Source organism: Thalia democratica, chromosome 6, assembly GCF_965202585.1.
Source record: "Thalia democratica chromosome 6, ktThaDemo2.hap1.1, whole genome shotgun sequence".
NCBI lineage: Eukaryota > Metazoa > Chordata > Thaliacea > Salpida > Salpidae > Thalia > Thalia democratica.
This window is the reverse complement of record NC_139170.1, coordinates 24,738,263-24,760,763: the sequence shown is the minus strand read 5'-3', so window position 1 is coordinate 24,760,763 and position 22,501 is coordinate 24,738,263. Positions and strand designations below refer to the sequence as shown.

The 22,501-nt window shown below is 24.6% G+C and overlaps 1 protein-coding gene across 1 annotated transcript in view; it reads right to left on the bottom strand.

Moving 5' to 3' along the window:
• The window catches only part of LOC145838490 (serine/threonine-protein kinase MRCK alpha-like), a 61,339-nt gene that overhangs the window by 26,411 nt on the left and 12,427 nt on the right, over positions 1-22,501 (bottom strand). Inside the window, exons 5-25 of the mRNA XM_082946093.1 lie at positions 21,159-21,252; positions 20,885-21,094; positions 19,403-19,470; positions 18,159-18,431; positions 16,656-16,774; positions 15,427-15,537; positions 12,121-12,301; positions 5,694-5,829; positions 5,364-5,475; positions 5,164-5,225; positions 4,450-4,607; positions 3,417-3,635; positions 2,985-3,236; positions 2,336-2,442; positions 2,200-2,276; positions 2,057-2,134; positions 1,442-1,580; positions 1,303-1,370; positions 1,161-1,226; positions 874-1,065; positions 162-344 (exon numbers count right to left, since the gene is read on the bottom strand). Coding sequence (XP_082802219.1) covers positions 162-344; positions 874-1,065; positions 1,161-1,226; positions 1,303-1,370; positions 1,442-1,580; positions 2,057-2,134; positions 2,200-2,276; positions 2,336-2,442; positions 2,985-3,236; positions 3,417-3,635; positions 4,450-4,607; positions 5,164-5,225; positions 5,364-5,475; positions 5,694-5,829; positions 12,121-12,301; positions 15,427-15,537; positions 16,656-16,774; positions 18,159-18,431; positions 19,403-19,470; positions 20,885-21,094; positions 21,159-21,252 — 2,905 coding nt within the window. The remainder of the gene's footprint in view (positions 1-161; positions 345-873; positions 1,066-1,160; positions 1,227-1,302; positions 1,371-1,441; positions 1,581-2,056; positions 2,135-2,199; positions 2,277-2,335; positions 2,443-2,984; positions 3,237-3,416; positions 3,636-4,449; positions 4,608-5,163; positions 5,226-5,363; positions 5,476-5,693; positions 5,830-12,120; positions 12,302-15,426; positions 15,538-16,655; positions 16,775-18,158; positions 18,432-19,402; positions 19,471-20,884; positions 21,095-21,158; positions 21,253-22,501) is intronic.

Sequence of the window (22,501 nt, the reverse complement as noted above, 5' to 3'; positions counted from 1 at the left end):
TAGATGTATTAGTTAGAAAGAAAAATTAGTCTATATTGATTAAGATAGAACTGTGTTCTAGAATAATTTTCATGCATTGATAGTACTTAAAAAAGTTAAAGTTTGAACTTCTGATTTTGTCTCAGAAATCGGTAAGAATTAACTCAAGTTTAGTCTTAAACCGTGCTGTCGGCTATTGATAAATTGTTAATCATCTCTCTTGTACGATCAATCATGTCCATCCATTTACGTTTAGATTGTTCACTATCCGCTAGAAGGAGTAATGGAGTATAATAACTTGATTCATATGTGCTAAAGCTCTCATTTGCACCGCGTTTCGTTTTCCACAAACACGATGAAACAATCTGATTAATTATTCTATTAAAATGTTGTTTATTTATCTTATATCTTATTTCAAACTTAATAAACAAATTTCTCAAATTGAATCCAAGTAGATGATTACAAATTTAATAATTCGAATTTTTTTCATAAAACAATTTTTCATGAGATCCTCAGTGAAATAAATTATATTTGAATAAAAAATTAATTGTAACTGTCTTGAGGAACACATTAATTGCATTGATACCTGAGTAAAACTATATTAGTGTTATGAACTAATTTTTAAACTAATAAATTTGTATCAAAAGTATACTAAAAAGTAAAATTATCAATTTAGCATCTAACAACTTTTTTTTATGATTTGAATTTAACATTAGAAATATTATTTTAATGGATAACTTTAAAACTTTTCGTGCACTCAGCCAAAAGAATGGTAATAAGCATGTAACTTAATTAAAACTTATAAAAGCTGCTTTGAATAAAAAAAGAATACGAAATAAGTAATACATAACTTACTAATAATCTGAAAAGCAATGTTTTATAAATAAAACTCACTCGAAATATGCAAGGTAAATCTTTCTTGCTTGCGTGTATTACATCAGAGTCAGTGACGTTGGTACATTCAAACTTTTCATCACGCATGTCAATCACGTGATTGGCTATTACGCTTGGTTGTGCTTCACGGTGGTTGTTATGGTTTCCAAGACGGCCAACACTACCTGATTCACCCATGTCATATAAAAATATCTGTGATTGAATAAAGTAACATAAAAGTGAACTTCTGTCAAAAATAGCTGAACTATATTGTTCAAAAAAAGTTTGACAATCAAAAAAACAAAAACCTTAAAGTCACAGATAACAGCAAATTGTTTCACCCATCCTTTTTTAACTCCCATTGGTTTAGGAACCTTAAGAAAAAATACGTAAAACACTCTATCTTATATACATTTCAATTAACTTAATGTTTAAAAGAAAAAAAGAAACCTTTATATGTCCATCGAATATAGTTCCAGATCCTGTTTGTTGGTCAACTCCATAGCTAACTTTGTTCACTAGTAATTTTTTTTACTTAGACAATGCTTTAAAATTTGTTATAAAATACGCAATTACAACAATAACTAACAATCATCAAAGGGTAATGGGCATACAGCAGGTGCATATTGTGCGCAAGCTACATGGCATTCGAAAGGACACTCAGAACAACTTACGCCCTGCCTAACAAGTCCAACCATTAAAGAACCGCATAAGTGACATTTCTTTGGCTAAAAAAAGTATGCGTGTATAAAAAGTAGATTTTTTAAACTATGAAAAATATCAAACAAAATTTGTTATGTTTGATAATACTAGAAAAAAGTATTCATTACGTGAGCATTTGTAAATTTAAAGAAAAACTTTTTTCATTAAATTATTTACTTATACACATATTTTTAGTAAAAATTAAATGAGATAAAAACAATTACAATAACATATGTTTGTTAAAAAAACAATGGGAAGATTTAATTGGCACATTTATAGTTCTCAAATTTAAAGGACTTTAAAACATTCTAGAAATAAACTTTAGATAGAAAAATCCTAAAAATTTAAAGTATAAGTATTTGTTGTGAATACCAATTAAGCTTACTCAACAAATATAAAGTCTAGTAAATTGAATTAAATTTTAATTTACTCTAACCTTAAATTTAAGTATAAATTACGATTTATATCTCATACGATTATATTAATATTCGAATTAACTAACTTCAGAAAAGGTCTTCATTACAAATTGATGAGCGGTAGGAATTGAAAATTTAGCATCTGAACTTGGAGATCTAATTACCTGTAAAATATTAAGAGTTTATTTTTGAAGACTTCAGAGAAGCAAAAGCACGTAACACTCCTAACTTTTCTGATTTCAGTAGAGCTTATACGCGAGCGAAGTGAGAGCGGAGTAGAGATTTTTACAAAGTTTTCAAGTTGTTCTGAAATTAATTATTTTTTTAACATCTTACAATTTATAAAGAAGGTAGAAAAAATAAACCTTTTTCGAGTTTTTCGATCTTTGTAAGTAGTTTTCCTTTCTCAGTTTGAAGGTCTTGGTTTTCTTTTTGAACTTTTTCTAAAGTATTTTCTGACTCGTCTAAACGTCTAAAAATTAAATGCTTAAACTAAGAAAAAATTGAGTTCAATTAAAAACTATGTAACTTATACTTTTAAACATTAAGCTATATTTATTTGGTAAAACAACATTACTACTTTTTCTCGCTTTGTTATATTTTCACAATTTTTATCTATCACTAAAAACATTTAAATTTCTAAATTATAATTCGATAGTGTGTAAAAAAAATTATATATGTATAATATAATTTAAAACTACGTATATGATTGCTAGCTCAGCTACTGTATTTTCAAATTAAACTTGTCAAAAAAATGTTTTAAAATAGAATCTTATTAAAAAAAAATGTATTAAAAAAAACAAGGATTACTTTTGCAATTTTAACTAATAAAAAGCCTTTAATTTTAGTTTTAAGAAAGTAAATATTCTTCTACCAACTAAACTGGCAAAACATAGAGCCTTTAAAAACAAATTGGTAAACATAACTTATGCAAACTAAATAAATATGAATTTGTCAGCTGTGGAGCATAGCATAAAATAAACTTAATTAGTTTAAATAATTTTAAATTCAAACCTCTCTAAAACTACATTTTGTTGTGTAGATTTATCAAGGTTATCTTTGATCGCTTGTTTTTCTACCATTTCGGACTGAAGAGTTTGCTGTAGGTCTAGCAGCTGCTGCTTTTCAACTTTTTGTCTTCTTTGTGTTTGCCACTTGTCCATAGAATTAGCTCGTTGACTGGACTGTCGCAATATATCAATTTCGTCTGTCATTTTTGTGGCTAGCGCTTGCAAGTAACCTCGTGTATCTTTCTCGTCCGTAACCCTTTAAAACCATTTTTTTTTCTTACAAATACAAAAAAGACAGTCAATCATAAAACACCGTTTTTATATAGAGTTGGTTTTTAAATTCTGTACCAAGTTTATTACATTATTTCTATTTTTAAATAAAAAAATATTGAATGATAAAACTTTTTTGATATGAATAAAAGCAGATTAAGTTTACCATTGTATAATTTCAGTGATTTGAGCTTCCCAATCTCTTACAGACTTATCTTTGTCTTTTAGATGCAGATTTTCATTGTAAAGGGAATCCTTTTCTTTTTTTATAACCTCTAAATCACGCTTACAAGATGTCTGAAGCTCGCTAATTTCTTTCCTTAAAGCAGATATTTCAACGTCCTTTGCGTGTTGATCATCATAATGTTGTTCAGCTTGGGTTTTACTATTTATTTAAAAAAAATTAGAAAGAGAGCTAAATAATACTGAATATATCTGTTGTTGAAAGTTTTTATAACCAAACATTGTTTATTTATATATATAACATATAATGAAGCTATGATAAAAAACGGGTGTTAATTAAATATATAAATAAAATACTTATAAATCATTTGGAATATTTCTAAAATTTTTGAATAAAAAAATTAAATATAAAAGTTTACTATATGGTCATGACATAACGAGTCAAACTCTCAAAAAATGTTTAAAGGGCAACATCTCAAAAGCAATAAATACATAAAAAAACTCATGTAAGTCTAAATAATAAGATTATGATGGTAAAATATTTGTTTTTTAACATTTATTAAAAGACATGAATAACAATAACTTGGAATTATTAAAATTTCAACTGTCGGAATTTGAATTATCAGAACTTATAAACTCGTGCACCCCTATATAGTAAGCTTTTATACTTTAGTTCTTTATTTTAAAATATAAAAAAACATACATCAAACATTTGGTTTCTTTTTTTACTTTTGTACCTTAGTTATTAAACTTTTATATTGTATTGATGACTGCAGCTAACATAATTTTTTTTTTTACTTACATATTTTTTTTATATTTAAAAATAGTATAAAATTTACTCTATTAAAACTAGCTTTAAGAAAAATAAATAAAACGACACCTATATATTACTTAATTAATAAAAATTCAAATGACTTTTTTTTAATAAAGTTAATACTATTAATAAAGTAATGTTATACGAAAGATTTAGATAGATAAATTAACTTCTGATTTTAATTGTACAAAAAGTAACGTACGATTGCTTTTTTAATTTTTCTAAGTTTTCATTGAGCTGAATAATTTGTAGCTCTTTTTCAATTGAGTTAGTCTCATGAGACAGTTTGTCTTGCTTCAAATTTTTCAGCTCGTTGGTATGACGAGTTTGTAATTTTAAAATGTCCGAATGATGCTCTAACTGAATAAAATTGCTATTAAAATTCTAATGGCTAAAAAACCCTTAACTACAACTAATGAGGAAACACTTGTTATAAAAGTAGTTTATAATTAAGTACAATTAATTATATACTAGCTGATGATTAAATTCTTTATATGTTTTTTATTTTCAAAACTTCGTAATTACTACAGTCTAAACTAAAAGGTTCTGTAAAAATAATTAAACGAAACAAACTAAACTTTATTTTATTACAGTTTAAAAAACCAGACATGTTTTTCTTTTTATAAGTATTATCATGTAGTTTAAAAAAAATTCAATATAGTAGCTATTTTTATTAATATTTTTATAAAAAAAATCATTTAAAAAATTGTTACTTTTTTATTATTGCACTGGTTTGTTGTGCAACAATGGACTTGATCATCAAAACCTGAGTCACTTAAATATATGTGTAGCAAAATAAATTTAAATAAATTTAAGAAATTTATATAAGTTTTAATAATACAAACTTTATCTTTTAAATAAGTAGTTTTACTTTATTATAGTACATACAGTTTCGTCGAACATATATGGCACCTACTTTAATATTTTCAATTTCTTTTTTTAGTTTTTGAACTTGGCTACCATCGCTAACTTCAACATCTGCAACAATTTATTTTTTATAAAGCTAGCTTGTTTAAAATTTTGTAAATAAAAAAAGACTATTCAAAGATAAAAATAAAAAACAATTTAAGGAATGATCAATAAAAATTTAAAGTTATTTAGTTTTTTTACTCTAACCTATTCTGCTTGGACTAGAGATAATCTCTTCCCTTTTTTTTCTTTCAATCTTTTCATTTTCAAGCTTGGTAGTTTCTATCTTATCTTCAAGGTCTTTTGTTTGTTGTTTCAACTATATCCATGAAAAAAGATTTTACAAATGTTGTCTAAACATTAAGAACTTTTAACTTAAACAAGCTTATTCAAAAACTTTAAACTGTGTTTTCAGAATGAAGTGAAGGTATTTTTGGAATTGGTCGATTATATTTGCTAAACTTTGTTTTAAGAATAATACTGTTGATGTAATAAAAGTACGAAATTAATATGATTTTGATAATTTGGATTTTTTACTTGTTTGTTAGAAGACTCTGTTTTCATCAGCTTATTTCTTATTTCTTCTACTTGAGACTGCATTTCGTAAATTTCTTCTTTTTTTTCCCGAATTTCTCTTTCTTGCTTACATTTCAAAGATTGTATATCACTCAATCTGGAAATTTAAAAAAACATAATTTACTAAAAAAATTTCAAACCCTAGCAAATAAGTTTAGTGGTAGTACATATATTTCATATGACATAAGTTTTTATGTTTAAATAAGTAGAGGTTTTATAAATATAAAAAAATATTGAAATATTATTTATTGTTAAAAAAGTTTGGTAATTGAAGATCTAAACGAAACAAATATTTTAAATATAATTAAAACAACTTGAAAAAGTACTCAAGTTATTAAAAACTAACGACATTCATTTATGTTAAATTACAAGGTGGCCACTGGTTTTTGACAATTTATTTCCAGTTTTTCCAAATTCTTCCAGGTTTTTCAGAACTTTTTCTAGATTTTTGAAAGTACATCTTTTTTTGGCTAGTTTTAGTGGTTAAAAATAGAGCTTTTTGATAGATTTAAACTACCTAAACGATACATTATTACAACTTTTTAATATTTGTTTTATTCTATTGCAACATGTATAACTAATTAAAATCAATTTTTTCAAAGCTCTTCTCATATAATAGTTCAAAGGTCTTTATGTTGATATGTAACATAAATAGCCATACAATCTAGTCAAAATTGTAATTTAATTGCTTAACTTATAGAATTAACGAAATTAAACACAACAAAGCCTAAAGTCTATAAAATATAGATGACATAAAGCTAAAAAATTAAACTAAATAACAAAAGGTCTTATAACCACACAGAGATACTAGATTACTTAATTTATATAAAAAATTGTATTGTTTTATCATAGTCTAAATCCAAACTATTAACCTTAATAATTATTAAAACCGTTTTCAATATACAAGGCAAAACTAATATCTTACAACTTATACTACAAAGTTAAAACTTATTATAGCTGCTATAAATACATAAGGCGTAAAACATTGCATCACACAATTTTTTTTGGCTCTGCTCTTAGTTTTCTCTTAATCTAAACTCTATTAAGTTGCATCAGTCAGAAATAGGTTCTTGTTGACCGACTTTACATGACATTTAAAACAATGGAAATTCAAGTAAAAAAGTAGTTTCATTAATTAGTTATATAGTTTTGTTAGTTAAACTAACAGTTTATCAATTACTAATTTATATATATATAGTAAACGTTTTTTAAAGTCCAAAAGTTATAAAATTTACAATTTTTATAAACTATTGGAAAAATAAAACTTTAAAAAAATTCTAGGTTTTTTACGACTTTTCTACAAAATTCAAGCCGTTTTTTTCAAAACTTCCCAAATTCCAGGTTTTTCCTGGTAATTTTGCCTAAATTTTCTATTTCTAGGTTTTTCAAGGTTTTGGCCACCCTGTGAATTAGTAACAGAGTTCTAAAAATTTTTTTTAATGAGTTTTCAAAAGTTGTAAAACAGTAATCTTTTAATAATCTTATCAATAAAAAGGGTTGCCATAGGTTTAAAAAAAAAATTAACCAGGCTTTCTGAATTTCATCTTGGTTTTTGAAAATAAAGTTTTGTGTTCATTTTAAGTATAAAATTAAATTTAGGATAAAAACTGTCCTATATAGTATAAAAATATTGAAAGGTTATTGCAATGCTACCTTTAATGCATTTGATAAATAAAATTATTCGAAATCATACAGAAAAAAAATTATAATATATTTTTCGTATTTAATCAACATTTAATTATTTAACATGTAAAAATGTTTTTTAATTCCAGGTTTTCCTGTTTTCTTTGCTTGAATTGTCAAATTTTAGGTTTTATGGAAACCCTGAATAAAATACTTATTATTTAGTAAACCTAACTTAGTTATTTTTATTTAAACAACCTATCAAACCTTAAAGCAATAACATATAATCAATGAAAGACTAAACAAATTATCATTAAACGATAATCATTTAAATGTACAAAACAAGACTACCAAAAGTCTTCAAATTTAAAAACCAAAAACTTTTTTAGTATACTAAAAAATAAACATATAACTTACTGTGATAACAAAAATATGTAAACAATTTTGAAACTAATCAGTCACTATTTCGACAAAAGTACACTTACAAAAAAGTATTCAACAGAAGAAAAAAAAATTGTACAGTTCTATATAAAACTCCCAAACTAGAATTCTTGACTACAACAGCAAAGTAGTTAACAATCGAACCTTTTTAAAAACATGAAAGAAGTTATAATTTGAAAACCAAAAAATGTTTGGTGAACAAACTTATTTATATAGCTAGAATACAAACGAAAGTACAAAAACGATTTACACAGGTTCCACTACTACAAAACCTAAAGATATATACCGAAATTACATAAAAAGCTCAAAAAGCATACGAAAAATATATAGCACAGACTTTAAATAAATCAACAGGAACTATAATTAAGAATAGAATATAGAATGCTGGACTAAAAAATAAATTTATATAGCTTAAAAAAATTGAACTAAAGCAGTAAGCAAAAATACAACATTAAACAAAAAAGGAGACAACAACAGGGTTGCCACAGATCAAGCTGAGAAAAATTTCCTGACTTTTTAAAATCAAACTCCTAATTTAAACTTATTCTAAAATACATAATTTTACACTTGAAACTATATAAAGCTTTCAATATTATTTTACAGGTTAAAAGAACAGTTTTTTTTTTGTTGAATTTAATCATCAAACGTCCATTACATCACTTGAACCATCTGTTTATGATTGATGTATTTGCAATAAACAGCTCTATCAGCAAAATACTTGTATTATTACCTTTTAAACACAGCTTATCTGAAACAAGACACAATTTTTTTAGCATTTTTTAACATAAATTTATCTAATAGGAACTTTTACAATTAAAATACATAAAAAAGTAAGCTAGATATCTGTTGTATAAAATATTTCCTCTTATCATTTAGTACAAAATTTGTAACAAATAAACCTACTCTTATTTATTTTAAAAACTTAAGTTATTCTACAAAAAATACAAATATGTAAACTCAATCATGGCATATACCTCTCTTATAACTTATTTTACAAGTTTAAACAACTTTTAAAAAAAATATAAAGAAGTAAATTGTACACATCAACTTGTTAAATAAAATACTAACTTACTTAGTTATAAAGAACTCAATTATTTACTTAAACAAAAAACACTTTGATTCTAAAATTATGCTAGATAAACTTTTGTGTATATATCAGTTTTACTATGGAAGTGTCCTTTTATAGATCATCAATACTAAAAAGTTTACAAAAACTGCTTGTTCAAGTAGGGTACTTGTTCAATATTTTAATAGAAAACTTTGCAGTTTTATTTAGGATTATTTATTTATACCAGATGAAGGCATTGGAAATTAAATAACTTAGTAAAATTATAGGAAAACTTTGCAATTTTAGTCTGATTTTAAATAATTTTTTATTAATTTTTTATCATTGAAGACTTTGGAAAATAAGGAACTTTGTAAATTTAAACTGACAAAATCTGACTTAATTTTACGTCAAATTTCCTGAATTTTCCTGACTTTTTTTCAAAAACCCCCATTTTTTCCTGACTTTTTCTGACCTTGTGGCAACCCTGAAACAACATACATAACTAAGATACTTATTTGAAAAGCATTAAAATTGAAAAACCATTTGAAAAAATAAAATATTTGCACACGTGTATTTTTTAAATAAACTTACGCATAATAATAAATGTTGTGCTAATTATTCATTATAATTGTAATATGTGTATTTGAGCAAATAATTTGCTAAAAAAACATTAATTGTTTTTCAAAGTTGCAAAACAAAGTCAATAACATTCAAAAATTATTATAATTAATTAAAGTAGTTATAAGTATTAAGAGCTATAAGTGATATTTTTGAAGTACTGTAGGAAGTGTTTGTGGTTCAAAACATTCGAACTAGTTCGGTTTCTCATACAAAAGGAAAACATTTTTGATCAGAACTTATTTCAACTTTATGGATACGATAGTATAGAGATCACAGATAGTAATTAAGGTCGAACTATTGAACGATATTTAAATATACTCAGTAGGTGTTTGTTCAATACATTTGACTTAAAAATAACCTTTATAAAAAAACTATTGAAAGTTTTGTACTCGTACATGCTAATCATGAAGAATTCGTTAATGTTTCACGATTGAAAATGTTACACGATAAATCAGAAAACTCAAAGCTATGCAATTTCAAAGAAAAATGTATGTCTAATGGGAACTGTTTACTATGTCATTTATAGAGCGACAGTGGTAACAACGAAGAGAATTAAGTAATACCTTGGCTTATCGGATGTTAACACTAGATACACGAGGCATAAATCAGGGTTGCCATAGGTTTTTTGAAATTATTTTTTAGGTTTTCCGAATTTCTTCCAGTTTCTTTAAAAAAGAAGTTTTTTTTTGGTCCGTTTTTAGTAAAAAACTAAATTTAAGGTAAAAAACTGTCTTAATTAGTATAACAACAGTGAAAATATATTTTAAAACTACTTTTTTTTTAATTTTATAAATAAAATCTTAAATGATAGAAAATTGTTGAATATAATCAAAATTTAATTACTTAACATGTAAAAATAGTTGGAAACTTAAGGTTTTTCCAGGCTTTTCTCAAAATTTATCAAATATTAGGTTTTTCAAGGACTCCAGGTTTTTTGGCAACCCTGATAAATATTCTTTGAATAAAATTAAATGCAAATTTAAAACCACACTTTCTGAGGATATTAAGATTTTTAAAAATTCATTAATGATTTTTCAAACAATTTTAAACCTTGATGCTATTCTATCTTTTAAAGCTTATTTATCTAGTTACATAACAATGCTTACAAACTTAAAGTTTAAAATATTTATGTTTTAATTTATGCTTTGCTTTGTTTAGTAAAAAGAATGATGAACTGGTCTGTATTAAAGACCTTTGAAACTATCGTTTCAACAATAAAACGTAGTGTTTTATTTAACATACATATACAGAAGACTATTTTTTCTCACACTCATTTTTGACAAGTTTTTGTTTATGAAGAGGGTATGGGTTGTTAATAAACTAGTATTATGTCTAAGTAATTAGTTTTATTCTGATTTTAGATGTCATGTAAAAATAGTAGTCATAATTAATTCTTTTTTTTTTTTGTTTATGAAAAAATTAAGCAACTTTTTCTGACTTTTGTTTTTAAAAGTACATATATAAAAATACTCTAGAGCAGTGCTTCTGAAATGGGGTTCCGCGAAGCCTGTCAAAATTGAAAAAAGAACATTTATTTAATTAAACATTTTATATTAAATTAAAATTAGGGGTTCCGCGGAAAAGGGTTCCGCCACTAGAAAAAGGTTCAGAAGCACTGCTCTAGAGTTTATATTATATATAAATATGTTAACAAAATTTATTATAAAAAAATTTTAATTCACTTTTAATCAAAAATTCATAATAAACAACAACAAAATCAGATTTATTAAGAACTAACGCAACAGTTAATGGCCTTATCAAAAATATTTTCTGCAAATTTTAATTTAGAAAACTTGTAAAGGTGAATTAAATGTTTAAGATTCAAAAAACTTAAGTTTTAGAAAATAAGAATTGAATAAGATTTTTATTGTAACTAAGGATCCCATTAGTCTCATTAATTTACTGAGTGAAAAATTGTTTTATAAAAAAATTCGTGATTGAAACTTTTAATTTTTTTATTATATCCAATTTGAGAATTTTGAATTATACTTTTGAAATATTCTGAAATTATATAATTTTAAAAAACTTAAAATTGTACATATTTATTTTTAAAATTTCATTACATATTTTTTAAACAAAAGTACGTAAGGACATTAGGAATCTATCTTAAAGTTGATCTTAGTTTTGTAGAATGTTAATTCAACTTTCATTACTTTTTACTGCTTAACAAAACAAAATAACTTTTTAGAGGAATTAAAGTTGGTGAGTGCAATGGGTGTGCTTATGTTAACTAATTACTTAAAAAAAACTATTTAAATAAATATATATAAATTCTAGTAAGTCCATTAAAATATTTAAAATATTCCTCCGAAAAGTTTTTTTAATATCTAAAGTCTATTTCCTAAAAATTTTAGGTTTAGCTTAAAAAAGCTGATAGATTAAAGTGAAATTTTCCAAACAAAATTGACTGTGAAAACATTTCAATTCATACATTTTAATTTTTTATTTTAAAAAAAAACTTTATTTAATAAGTTAATAGATACTTTTATAATCTTTAGAAATTGGCTAATACTTTTTACTCTTGCGTTTATATAGTAACAAATGTTTCTTTTAACCTTTTACCTTAACCACTTGAGGCTTTATGGCCTTCATGTTTATATTTCTAAGAACTTATAATAAGACTAAAAAGGAATTTTATAAATGTGTACAACTAACTGATTCTTTATTTCGTTGAATTCATTAATAGCAAGTTTTCGTTGTGAATTGGCATCATCAAGCATTTTGTTAAGTTCTTTGTTTCGACTTTTAAAAAATGAGTCAGCATTTTTAAGCTGATCGTTTTCAATCGTTACCTGTTTGATGTTCATTTCCAATACGCAATTTGTCCTCAGTAACTCTGAATGTATTTGATTTAATCAGTTTTTAGAACAGTTGTAACTTTTAACTTTTACTTGTTTAGTTAATTAATTTTAACTTTTTAATCAACGGCATTAGGAGGTGAGTCGCTTCTTTTACAAATTGATCTTAGTTTGTATAGTTTTAACTAAGCTAAAAAACGCTTTCACAGCTTTTATATATTCAAACAATTTTTTGAGATACACTCGTCTAAAGTCAAAGCGTACAATAGGTTACTTAAGGGACTAAGGGACAAGAAAACTATACCGGTGTTTAAAATAAAACCACTAATAATCTACCACCTCCTACGTTTTTCAAGCAATTTACGTCAAAATTTCAGTAAATTTTCTTTTTAATTTTATAACAGTTTGTAAAAATCAAATTCTTTTAAAATTTTATAATTAAAATTAAATTATAATCAACTATTTTGTTATTTTTTCGAAAAAAAAAAAGAAAAAGACTTTTAGATTTAAATCAAAAAAATCCATTTTCCCTAAGTTGTTCGTAATTGATTATAAATTAAATTATTTAAGCTTAAAAGATTGCTCAAAACTGTAGATTTTTAGCAAAATAATCTAATTTTGCCTTTTATAAAGAACCTACTGAACTGTGTAAATTTGATCGTTAATATCTCAAAAACTACTTCGAACTTTAGAAAATGCTAAAAAGTAACTGGTAGCTTAGTTACCAACGTAAAAGTAAAACTAAAACATAAAAAATAGTGTTTATATTTTAGAAAACTACTGCTTTAGGTCTGATAAAATTTGTTCAAATATAAACTTTTTTATTTAGATTTTAAAATTGATTCGCAAATTTATTTTTAACCTGTTTTTGAATTTTTGCAGAATTTTTAAGCATTTGTACTGACAACCGTAAAAAATGTTAAAAAAAAATTTTTTTAGAAATTTTAAGTTTGTTCTTAATTTTGAATTTATACAACTAAAGTTTTAAATTTGACTTATTTTATTTTTTTAAGATGTATAACTTTACATGAAACTTAGGCTACTGATTCGAAAATCTTTTTAAAAATTTTAATTCTAAATACATACCAATTTTTAAACTCACTATTTTCATGTTTTTATAAAATTACCATCTTCCGTAACTAACTCATGATGAAAGTACAGTACAAAATACAATTAAGTAAAAACCACAACATACAATGGTTTTATTAAAATGCAAATTGATATTTTTCATTAAAATATAAAAATGAACAACGCCTCTTTTAAAATATTTGTATTAAGTTAAGTTCTTTTTTTTTGGTAGCTACACATTATAACTCTAAGGATGTCTAAAAGAAGTGCACCTGGCTGTAAGATCAGGGTGGCCACTTTTTGAGTCAAAAAATCTTCTCTGAGTGACCAGAAACTTCCCTGAGTTTTTTTATGGCTCCTTTTTTTTTTGCTTCTGGTGCAAATTACTTATACCTTATGCTCATTTTTCTTCTTTAATAATAAAAGGGAGGTTGTATGCGTATGCTCCTGCATTAGATGCTTACTAAACTAATGAAAAAATCTGTTTTCAAAAATTTAATGTAAAAAGGTTAAATCAATCATAATTAAAAAACAAAATTTGTGCACAATTTTGTGTAAACTTTTTAGCTAATTTTATACATAATAGAAAATAGTTAAATTTTTTTGACATTTTAATTGACAAACTTAAGTTATTCTATAATAATAACTTCCACATGAAGTACTTACTAAAATGAATATATAATAACTACAATGTATGTCTTTCCTAGCAACTGTTCTGAATGCAGTAAACAAAATTTAAAAGCTTAACATTACTGTAAAAACACCTGCAAAAAAAAAAATTGAAGAACTAACTAAAGAATTACCTCATATCAAAGTACAACTTAATACCTAACAACTGATACAATATAATCTAAAAGTAAAAAGTTTATATTTTTAATGGGTTTAAGATGTTCATACACAATCTATTTAAAAATTAAAAACATAATTTTCATCTAAAAATAATTTCACATTACCTAATAAAAATCTATTGTCGATCAAAAATATCTTAATATTTACTTTTTTTTTAGGTAAGCAATTTTTGAATTAGTATTTTAATTTCATTTTCAAGTTTATCAGCGTTATCCTTAGCAGCTCTTCTCCTTTCTTTCATTGTATTTTTTTCATTGCTTCGGAATCAGATTGTTTGTTGGCATCTGCAGTATATTTGTCAAAGTCTTCATAAACATTCGAGTTGCTTTGTTAGTTTACTTTTTTGAGCTCCTAACTTGCTCAAATCATCACCTTTATTTGGAAAATCTTTAACAAAGCGCTGTTGCTTAAAGTATGCTAAATATTGGGCCTTGCAAGATTTTAAAAGTTTTAACAAGGCAGAACTTAGTTCCAGTGTACTTAATTTTAAACTGAATGCATATAAATGATCGTTGATCATTTTTTGGGAACTTATTGTCATCTCTGCCATATTAGTTAATATTAATTCTTTATTTAAATTAAAGCCCCGTTCAACACTTGCCTAGCAATTGTGAAGCAAAAACACAGCCTTAAGGACTTTTGTTAAATCTTTATACATGCATAGTTAACCACAACTTTTATATCTTTTAACTGCTTGTTTTTGTTTAACTTTAGTCATAATAAATATAAAATTAAAAATTGAAAAAAAATTCAATGTTAATTCTAAGAATATTGAAGAACTAGCCGCAAGGCTAAAAAATTTCTAAAAAAACACTTAAAAATAAATGTTTTTTTTTTTTTGGAACAATATATTGAAACTGAATCAACTAAACCTCATTCTAGATCTAGAAAAAACTTTCCCTATGATTTTTTAAAAAAATCTTAAAACTTACCTGATTTTTTTAGAAAAATATCAAAACTGTCCTGAGTTCCCTGAGTTTAAATAAAAAACTAAAACTTCCTGAGTTTCCCTGAGTGTGTGGCAACCCTGTAAAATGCTAAAAAGCGCTTAACAGTAAACAAGTTTAAACATGTTAAGCTTTAAATGATATTATAAACTGCAACTATTTTACTATAAATTGTTGAGAACAACTTGATGACTTTAAAAAATGATGTATGAAATTAAAAATAAATTCAACAATCAATAGTAAGTTTAAATTGCATCGCATCATGAGCACGCACGACCCATTTATAAAGAGAAACGAACCTTTTATTTCATCTCGTAAGGAAGTTGTTTCTTTCGTTTGTATACTCGCATGTTCAAGCTGTTGCTTTAACTGTAATAGTTCCGCTGACATCTCCGATATTTTTAATTCATCTGTTACAACATAAATTTTTATACTAAATAAAAAACTACTTATTTCATATTTATACAAAATAATACTTTCGTTTACAAAAATAAACTTTCTGAAGTTTCATATAGAAACTTAACAAATTTCCACAAAAAGAAAGTAATATTGTACAACTTTTAAGTCATAATAAAAAAACTATAATAAATGTTTTCGTAAATTTCTCTGTATATATAAATTCTAGAAACTACAAACTTAGATGTACGAAATTACACTTATTAAAAAAAGTTCAGAAACAGACATAATTCAATTTTTTTATTAGTCTGAAATGATTTTTAATCAATTCTATTATTCTTTTTCACCAAAAAACAGTTATCTTCGTTTATGAAAATAAATGTTTCATCTGCTTTTTTATTTTAATAATTTAAAAGTTTAAGGAAAAATTGAAACTAAGTAATAAAATTTTTATACTTTAATTATAAAGTTCTTTCACAAGGAACTATTAAAACCTTCAACATACTAACTGAGAAAGAATTTAGTCTTTATAGTAATACATTTTAATTGTAGTTTATTTTTATTTTGTATTGTAGATTCAACGGATTTAAAGATTAATCTTTTCTAAAAAATTAATTAGTTTAATGTTATTTCAAAAAGTTTAGACCAATTTATTATTTACGAGTATATATGGTGACTATTTATTTATTAGATACTTAAGTGAGTTTTTTAAACTTTTTACTAGAAACTTAAACTGATATTGCTTAAAACCTATATTATAGTACACTTACTTATAATTAATTTTAATGCTTTCATTAGCTAAAGCAAGTTTAATACTAGTTCTTTAACTAATTTCCATAATAAAAGTCTCTTATATAATTACTTTCAACATAAAAAAAAGTTTATATAAAAAGATGGCTATGTGGTAAGTTGTAAAAAAAGATTCATAACAAGTAAAAAAATAAGACAATCTCTTATAACTTAAACTCTTTATAGTATATAATCAATATGATAATATAGTGTTTTAAGAATTAAAACAACAACTTTTTTGTGAAGTTTTCATACTTTAAACTGTCAATATTATACTAAAATATACAAGTTTAAGAAAGTTTGCTTTTTCATTAAACGCATAAAGATATAAAAATACACTAACTTAATTTATTGGGTGGTTGTTTACCACTATTCTGTTGGTCCACACTACAAAAAAGCTGTTTCGTTGTATCACCATTTAGTTTTTGTATAGACCGTAAAGGATTTTTGTCACTCAAGTATCTATAAAAATTGATTAGTCTTGTTTAGTATTTTTTACAGTAAACAAAAACTGAACTTTTTTTAAACAATACAATTATAAGATATAACTGTAACCAGATGCATTAAACTATTATTTTAAGTTTCCAAGAAGCTGTATTTAACCTTAAACACAGACCTTGTCTTAACTTGTTTAATGATATCTTATATATTTAAAAACGAAACACAAGTACAAAATTATTCTTATTTTAGTTATGTTTTTAGAAAGAAAAGTATAAACACAGTTAAAGTTTTAAAATATTATATAAGTTACTTTATGTGTAAAATGTTTTATAGAATTTTTAATACTCAAATTATAGTTTATTTTAAGTACTTAATAAAATATTTAATAATACTACAAAACTGTAATTTATAGTAAAACATATAAACACTAAAAAATAGCAAACTTAATAAAATAATACGTAGTCAATATAAATGATAAAAGTTTTAAATGATGGATTATGATTAATACATATTTCAAAATATGTTTAAAATAGTAAAAACTTAAAAACAATTTTCATATAAGAACAAAACACTTATACATATCACTTAAACAAATTGTTATACTAGAAATCAAAATACATTTTTTTAAATTAAAAGGGTAATACATTGGTTGAAATAAAACAACATTAACTTGAAAATATAATTAATAAAAAAAAACACAAAAAGCAAATAAAATACGATTATAAACAGTAAAGGTAAAAACATTCTGGTAGGGTGTTGGTTAGACTGCGTTGTGCGAAGAAAGGTAATTGAGCGAGTGATAGGCAGCTGTATTTTTTAAAGTGTTTACGCGATGCCGTCGTGCAAAAGTTTGTGACGAACAATTCAGCTTTTCGCAGTGCGACTTATGATGAAAATGCCACTGAATTACGTGATTGTATATTTTATTTTCGTTTTTAATATTACTTATTTTGTGGCTAGCCGTTGCTTTATTTTTTTAAAGAGATTTAATTTTTCAGAAAAATAATTTTATTTTAAACACTAAACTCTATAACCATCTATCAAGTAACATGATACTGATTTTTTTTAAATATTTTTCATATTTAAAGTTTAGAAACTTTAACATTAACGGCTATGGAAAAAAATGAAATAAAGTGCTGTAAATAAACAGAGAATATAAAACTTATAACTTAATGGCAAACTAGAACTACTTTTAGTGTTTCTTTAGAGTTTTTGTCATGTAAAACTAGATAATAATACTTAAGGCTTTGAAATAATTACAACATATTTTTCTAATTTACCATTTAAGAATTATAATATATTTCAACACAAGCAGGTAAAAGTCTGCTGTATAATAACTTCTTAATCATATGTGTTCATTCAAAGAAAATTTATTGTTGTATTACTATAAAAAACATCGACTGACGAATTAGAAGTGTACCCAAATCCAACAAATGGAAGGTGATAACCACTAAAAGCCTTGTCAGAGCGTGGTGGCGGTCGAAAACTGTCCTCAGGTAGTTTTTCGTCCATATCTTCTGTATCAAAATTTGAAGTATCAGTCGGGGAGGAGAACTCTGGTTTATAAGGAGGTGAGGTTTGGTGAATATTATCCCAGTCTATTTGTGAAAAGAAGGCATGCTGTTTGAAGTCATCAATTCCACCTCGACCTAACCGCCCGTCTCTACCACAAATCAGCCTGTTTTTTTCAGCATTATACTGATGTGCTACTAGTTATTTTATTAGAAAAAGACTGATAAATTTACAATTTATTTTCTTATCGCTTTCAACAAGTTTAACTAGCTTATTTTGCTATAAACACAATATGGTAATCATAAAGTGTATAAACCTAATAAAAGCTTAAGGAAGTTTGCTAAACTTTTTATACTTCATCAACTTTTTAAGTTTAGATAGCAATAATTTTAGAAATATAAAGAACAACAAAATAAAATTTTTAAAGATTCTTAGAAATAGTGAAAGTAAAAAAACGAAATCAAATACCTTATTAAAATGTATGTTATCTTATGTTATCTACAATCCTTTAGTTAAAGTATTTTCATTTAAGTTAAAAAAAATCAATTTGAAATGGTGCGACACTTAGATTTTATAAAAAACATGTATTTCATTAATTGTTTTATGTAAATAATAAAATACATTTTATCATGCAAGAAAAACGTTAATCCTTTTAGGTCAATTCTTACTTTAAAATGTGAAATAAATATTAACTTTTAGTAGACTTTGAGTTTCCTAGAAAGCTGATAACTGAAATTCAAATTGGATTCGATAGTTAAATAAATATTTTACCGCTGATTTATTAAGTTTGATTATAATCTAACGAGTTTTAATAGTACAGCAAAGTTCTACAGTATAAGCATTTAGTTAGTTTTAAAATTCGATTATTACGTCATTTTATATTTTAAAACTTTAAACTACAGTATAATTTTATTTTAATTTCAATTCAGTTTAATTTATTAAGATACAATTTTTGATAAGACGTACAACGAAAGTACTCAAATAAATTCAAAAAATATATAAATGTGTTTTGTTATATTTTTTAAACAAGTTATGTACCGCAAAAAATCTGTTCAAAGACCTATAATTCAAAAACGTTAGAATAAACTGTAAGTAAAAAATAAAATAAAGAAAAACATTTAGAATTCATTAACATACTTATTAATGAGATCTTTAGCCACATCCGATACTGGGTTGTCAGTCTCAGGAAAATTTACCATTTTACCCTGTTAGTTTAAAACTAACTTTTATTTTAATCAAAGTAACAAATAATAACATTATTAAAACATAGCAACCACGGAATATTATCAAAATATATTGACTTTAGACTAATTTCTGTATTTTTCCAAGAACAATATATAAGTAATAATATCACTAAGTAACTTTATTTTTAAGTGCCTAAAGTATTAATCACTAAAGAGTATATTTAGAACTCTCATAGCCAACTGCTTTTTAATAGTCTGCATTTTAGAGAAACTACCTAATAACTTAAGAGTATTTCAATATAAAAATATGCATTAGTACTAAAAATAAAAACACAACTTAAAGTATAAAAACAAAAACTGCTAATAACATTTTAATTCTTTCAATCAGGTTACTTCTTTTAATAATTATTTTACTTTGATTTAAAAGTTTGGGATAACTAATAACTAAGTATCTGATTAAAGTTTAAGGTTTATTGCGCCTGTATGCAGTATTCTGCTATACAGTAGCGATACGTGGACCTATTCGAGTGTGCGAATGAAAAAAGTTAGCAACTTTCAATTAAAAAAAACATTAATTTGACTATAAGCTCTATACTTTATAAAAAATTAAGAAATAGTGCAAAAAAAAAGTTATAATTAAAAAGAAAAAACTATTGGAATTTAGTTAAAAGTTTAACGTGTAATATTTACTGAGGATCGCTGCAAGAAAAACAAAGGTGATAAATAATTTTTTTGAGAAATTTCTTCTAGGTTCTCAGAACTTCTTCCGGGTTTTTAAAAGTACACGTTTTTATGTCTATTTAAGTTTAAAGCTAAGTTTAAGGTTAAAAAACTGTGCTGAGTAGTATAAAAATATTGAAAAGGTACTGTAAAGCTATTCTATATGTGCTTTTTACTAAAAAGAATTTTTGATGATGACAAAAAAAATTTATCTGTGTGGTAGATTTCTCAAATTCCAGGTTTTTCCAGGATTTCAGGTTTGTTGGCAACCCTGTAAATAAAAGGTTTAAAACAAAAACAAAACACATTACAATTTTTTTCTACTTCAAATACTACCTACTTTATTAAAATAGGTAGTATTTGAAGTGACTGACCTCTATTAACTTGAAATAAAAAAATATGACCACTTTCTGACACACAGACCAGGTGATAATCATTTATACATTTTAATATTTAAGCTATTATACAAAAGTAAATTATAAAAGAAGAAATTTATAAAAATTATAAAAAACAAACTGATATAAAACCAACTTTAACTTTTAGTATTTCAAGAAAACTTGAATTTTATTTTTGGTTTATGAACCTACTGATTTTTAGTAGATTCAATTTAGAGCAATACAAACCATTTTTCTTTTTTAATAAAACATTTTATATAACCCTATATATAATTTTAAAAATATTTAGAGTTTCATATTTTATCTTTCAGTATAGAAACCTTGTGGTTCATTATTTTTCCATAAGTTTCTATCAAAGACTCAGCATAAAAAGGAGTTTCTCCAAACAGCATTTCATAAAAGCAGATTCCAAGAGACCACCAATCAGTTTCATATCCATAAGCATCACTGTTCTCGTCCATTGCTTGTAGCATTTCAGGTGAAATATAGTCAGGTGTACCAACCGCCCGGCTTCCACTTTCAACTTGAAACTTATTATTAAAAAATATCATTAATTAAAAATTATAATAAACGAGCTTTAAAAATTTAACATACTTTGTTATCTTGACTGAGCTTGCAACATGAACCGAAATCAGCAAGTCGAATATGACCATCTACATCTAGTAAAATATTGTCAGGCTTCACATCTCTGTTGAACAAAATAAAACTTTCATTTCAAAATTATGTTAATATAATTCATTCGTCTTGTATGTTTTTTTATTTTTGAAATATTGTTAAATTAGAAATTAAAGATTTGTTGGTCATATTATAACTATTTTTGCCATATAAGTATGTTAAAGTAATTTTTAATTATAACTAAAACTAAGATATTTATATATGGTTACATAACAAATAACAAACATATGTTTATGTAATGTAATAACACTACTGAAGTATAATACTTTTCCCTCTACTAAAAACATATATGTAACGAGAAAACGAAACCAAGTATTTCTTCAAGTAAAGAAAAAAAACATTTATTAAGGTAATGACTATCAAAGATTCAATAATTCTAATATGTATGAAATGGACTACTTTCGATGATATCAAGTTACAACAGTTTATGAAGGTTACATGACAATTCAAATTTGGACAACTCAAACTCTTAAAATAATGTTTAAAGGCCATACTTCAAAAAGTAATATAAATTATTTAGAAATAAAAAACGAGTATGGATCTAATTAATAAGATTATGATTATAAAAAAACAACTGAAGGAAAATTATTAAAATTAAGAACTTTAATAATTAATAAAAATTACTACATTTAATTACTTTAATAAGCCATATCTCAAAAAATGTTATAAAATTTGCAAAAAAAAAACCGTAAGTAATTAATAAAGTTACAACCGCTTCTTTCTTCAAATATATATTACTTTTTGAGATATGGCCTCATAAACGTTCTTTAAGAATTCGAACTGTCCGAATAAAAAAAATTGTGTACCCGTTTAAGATAGATAAATTTTCTCTAGTTCAATGCATAAATAACCTTAATTGGATTCTAACATTAACTAAATACTTAATTGTAAAAAAATATTTAGTCCATTTTAAATATACTAATTTGTAACAAAAGCCTCCTAATATAAATGAGAAAAACAATACTTTATAAATAGTATAAGCTTAGTAATTTTTTAATCAGCAGGCCAAATTCACAACGATTTTTTTGCGGGTTGCCGAGTAAATAAAAAAGTTTACAATAAAACTTGAAAACCTCTTTAGAAGCAAAACTTTATAAAAACTAGACAATAAGAAAAACACGACACGCTTTTCTTTAAACTAGATATTTTTCGAGTAATTTTCATCAGTAGAATACAAAGCTAACATGATATAAGATTTTATTAAATTTATATAGTAACAAAGTAATCATAAAGTAATCAAAAGATTAATAAAAGACAAAAAC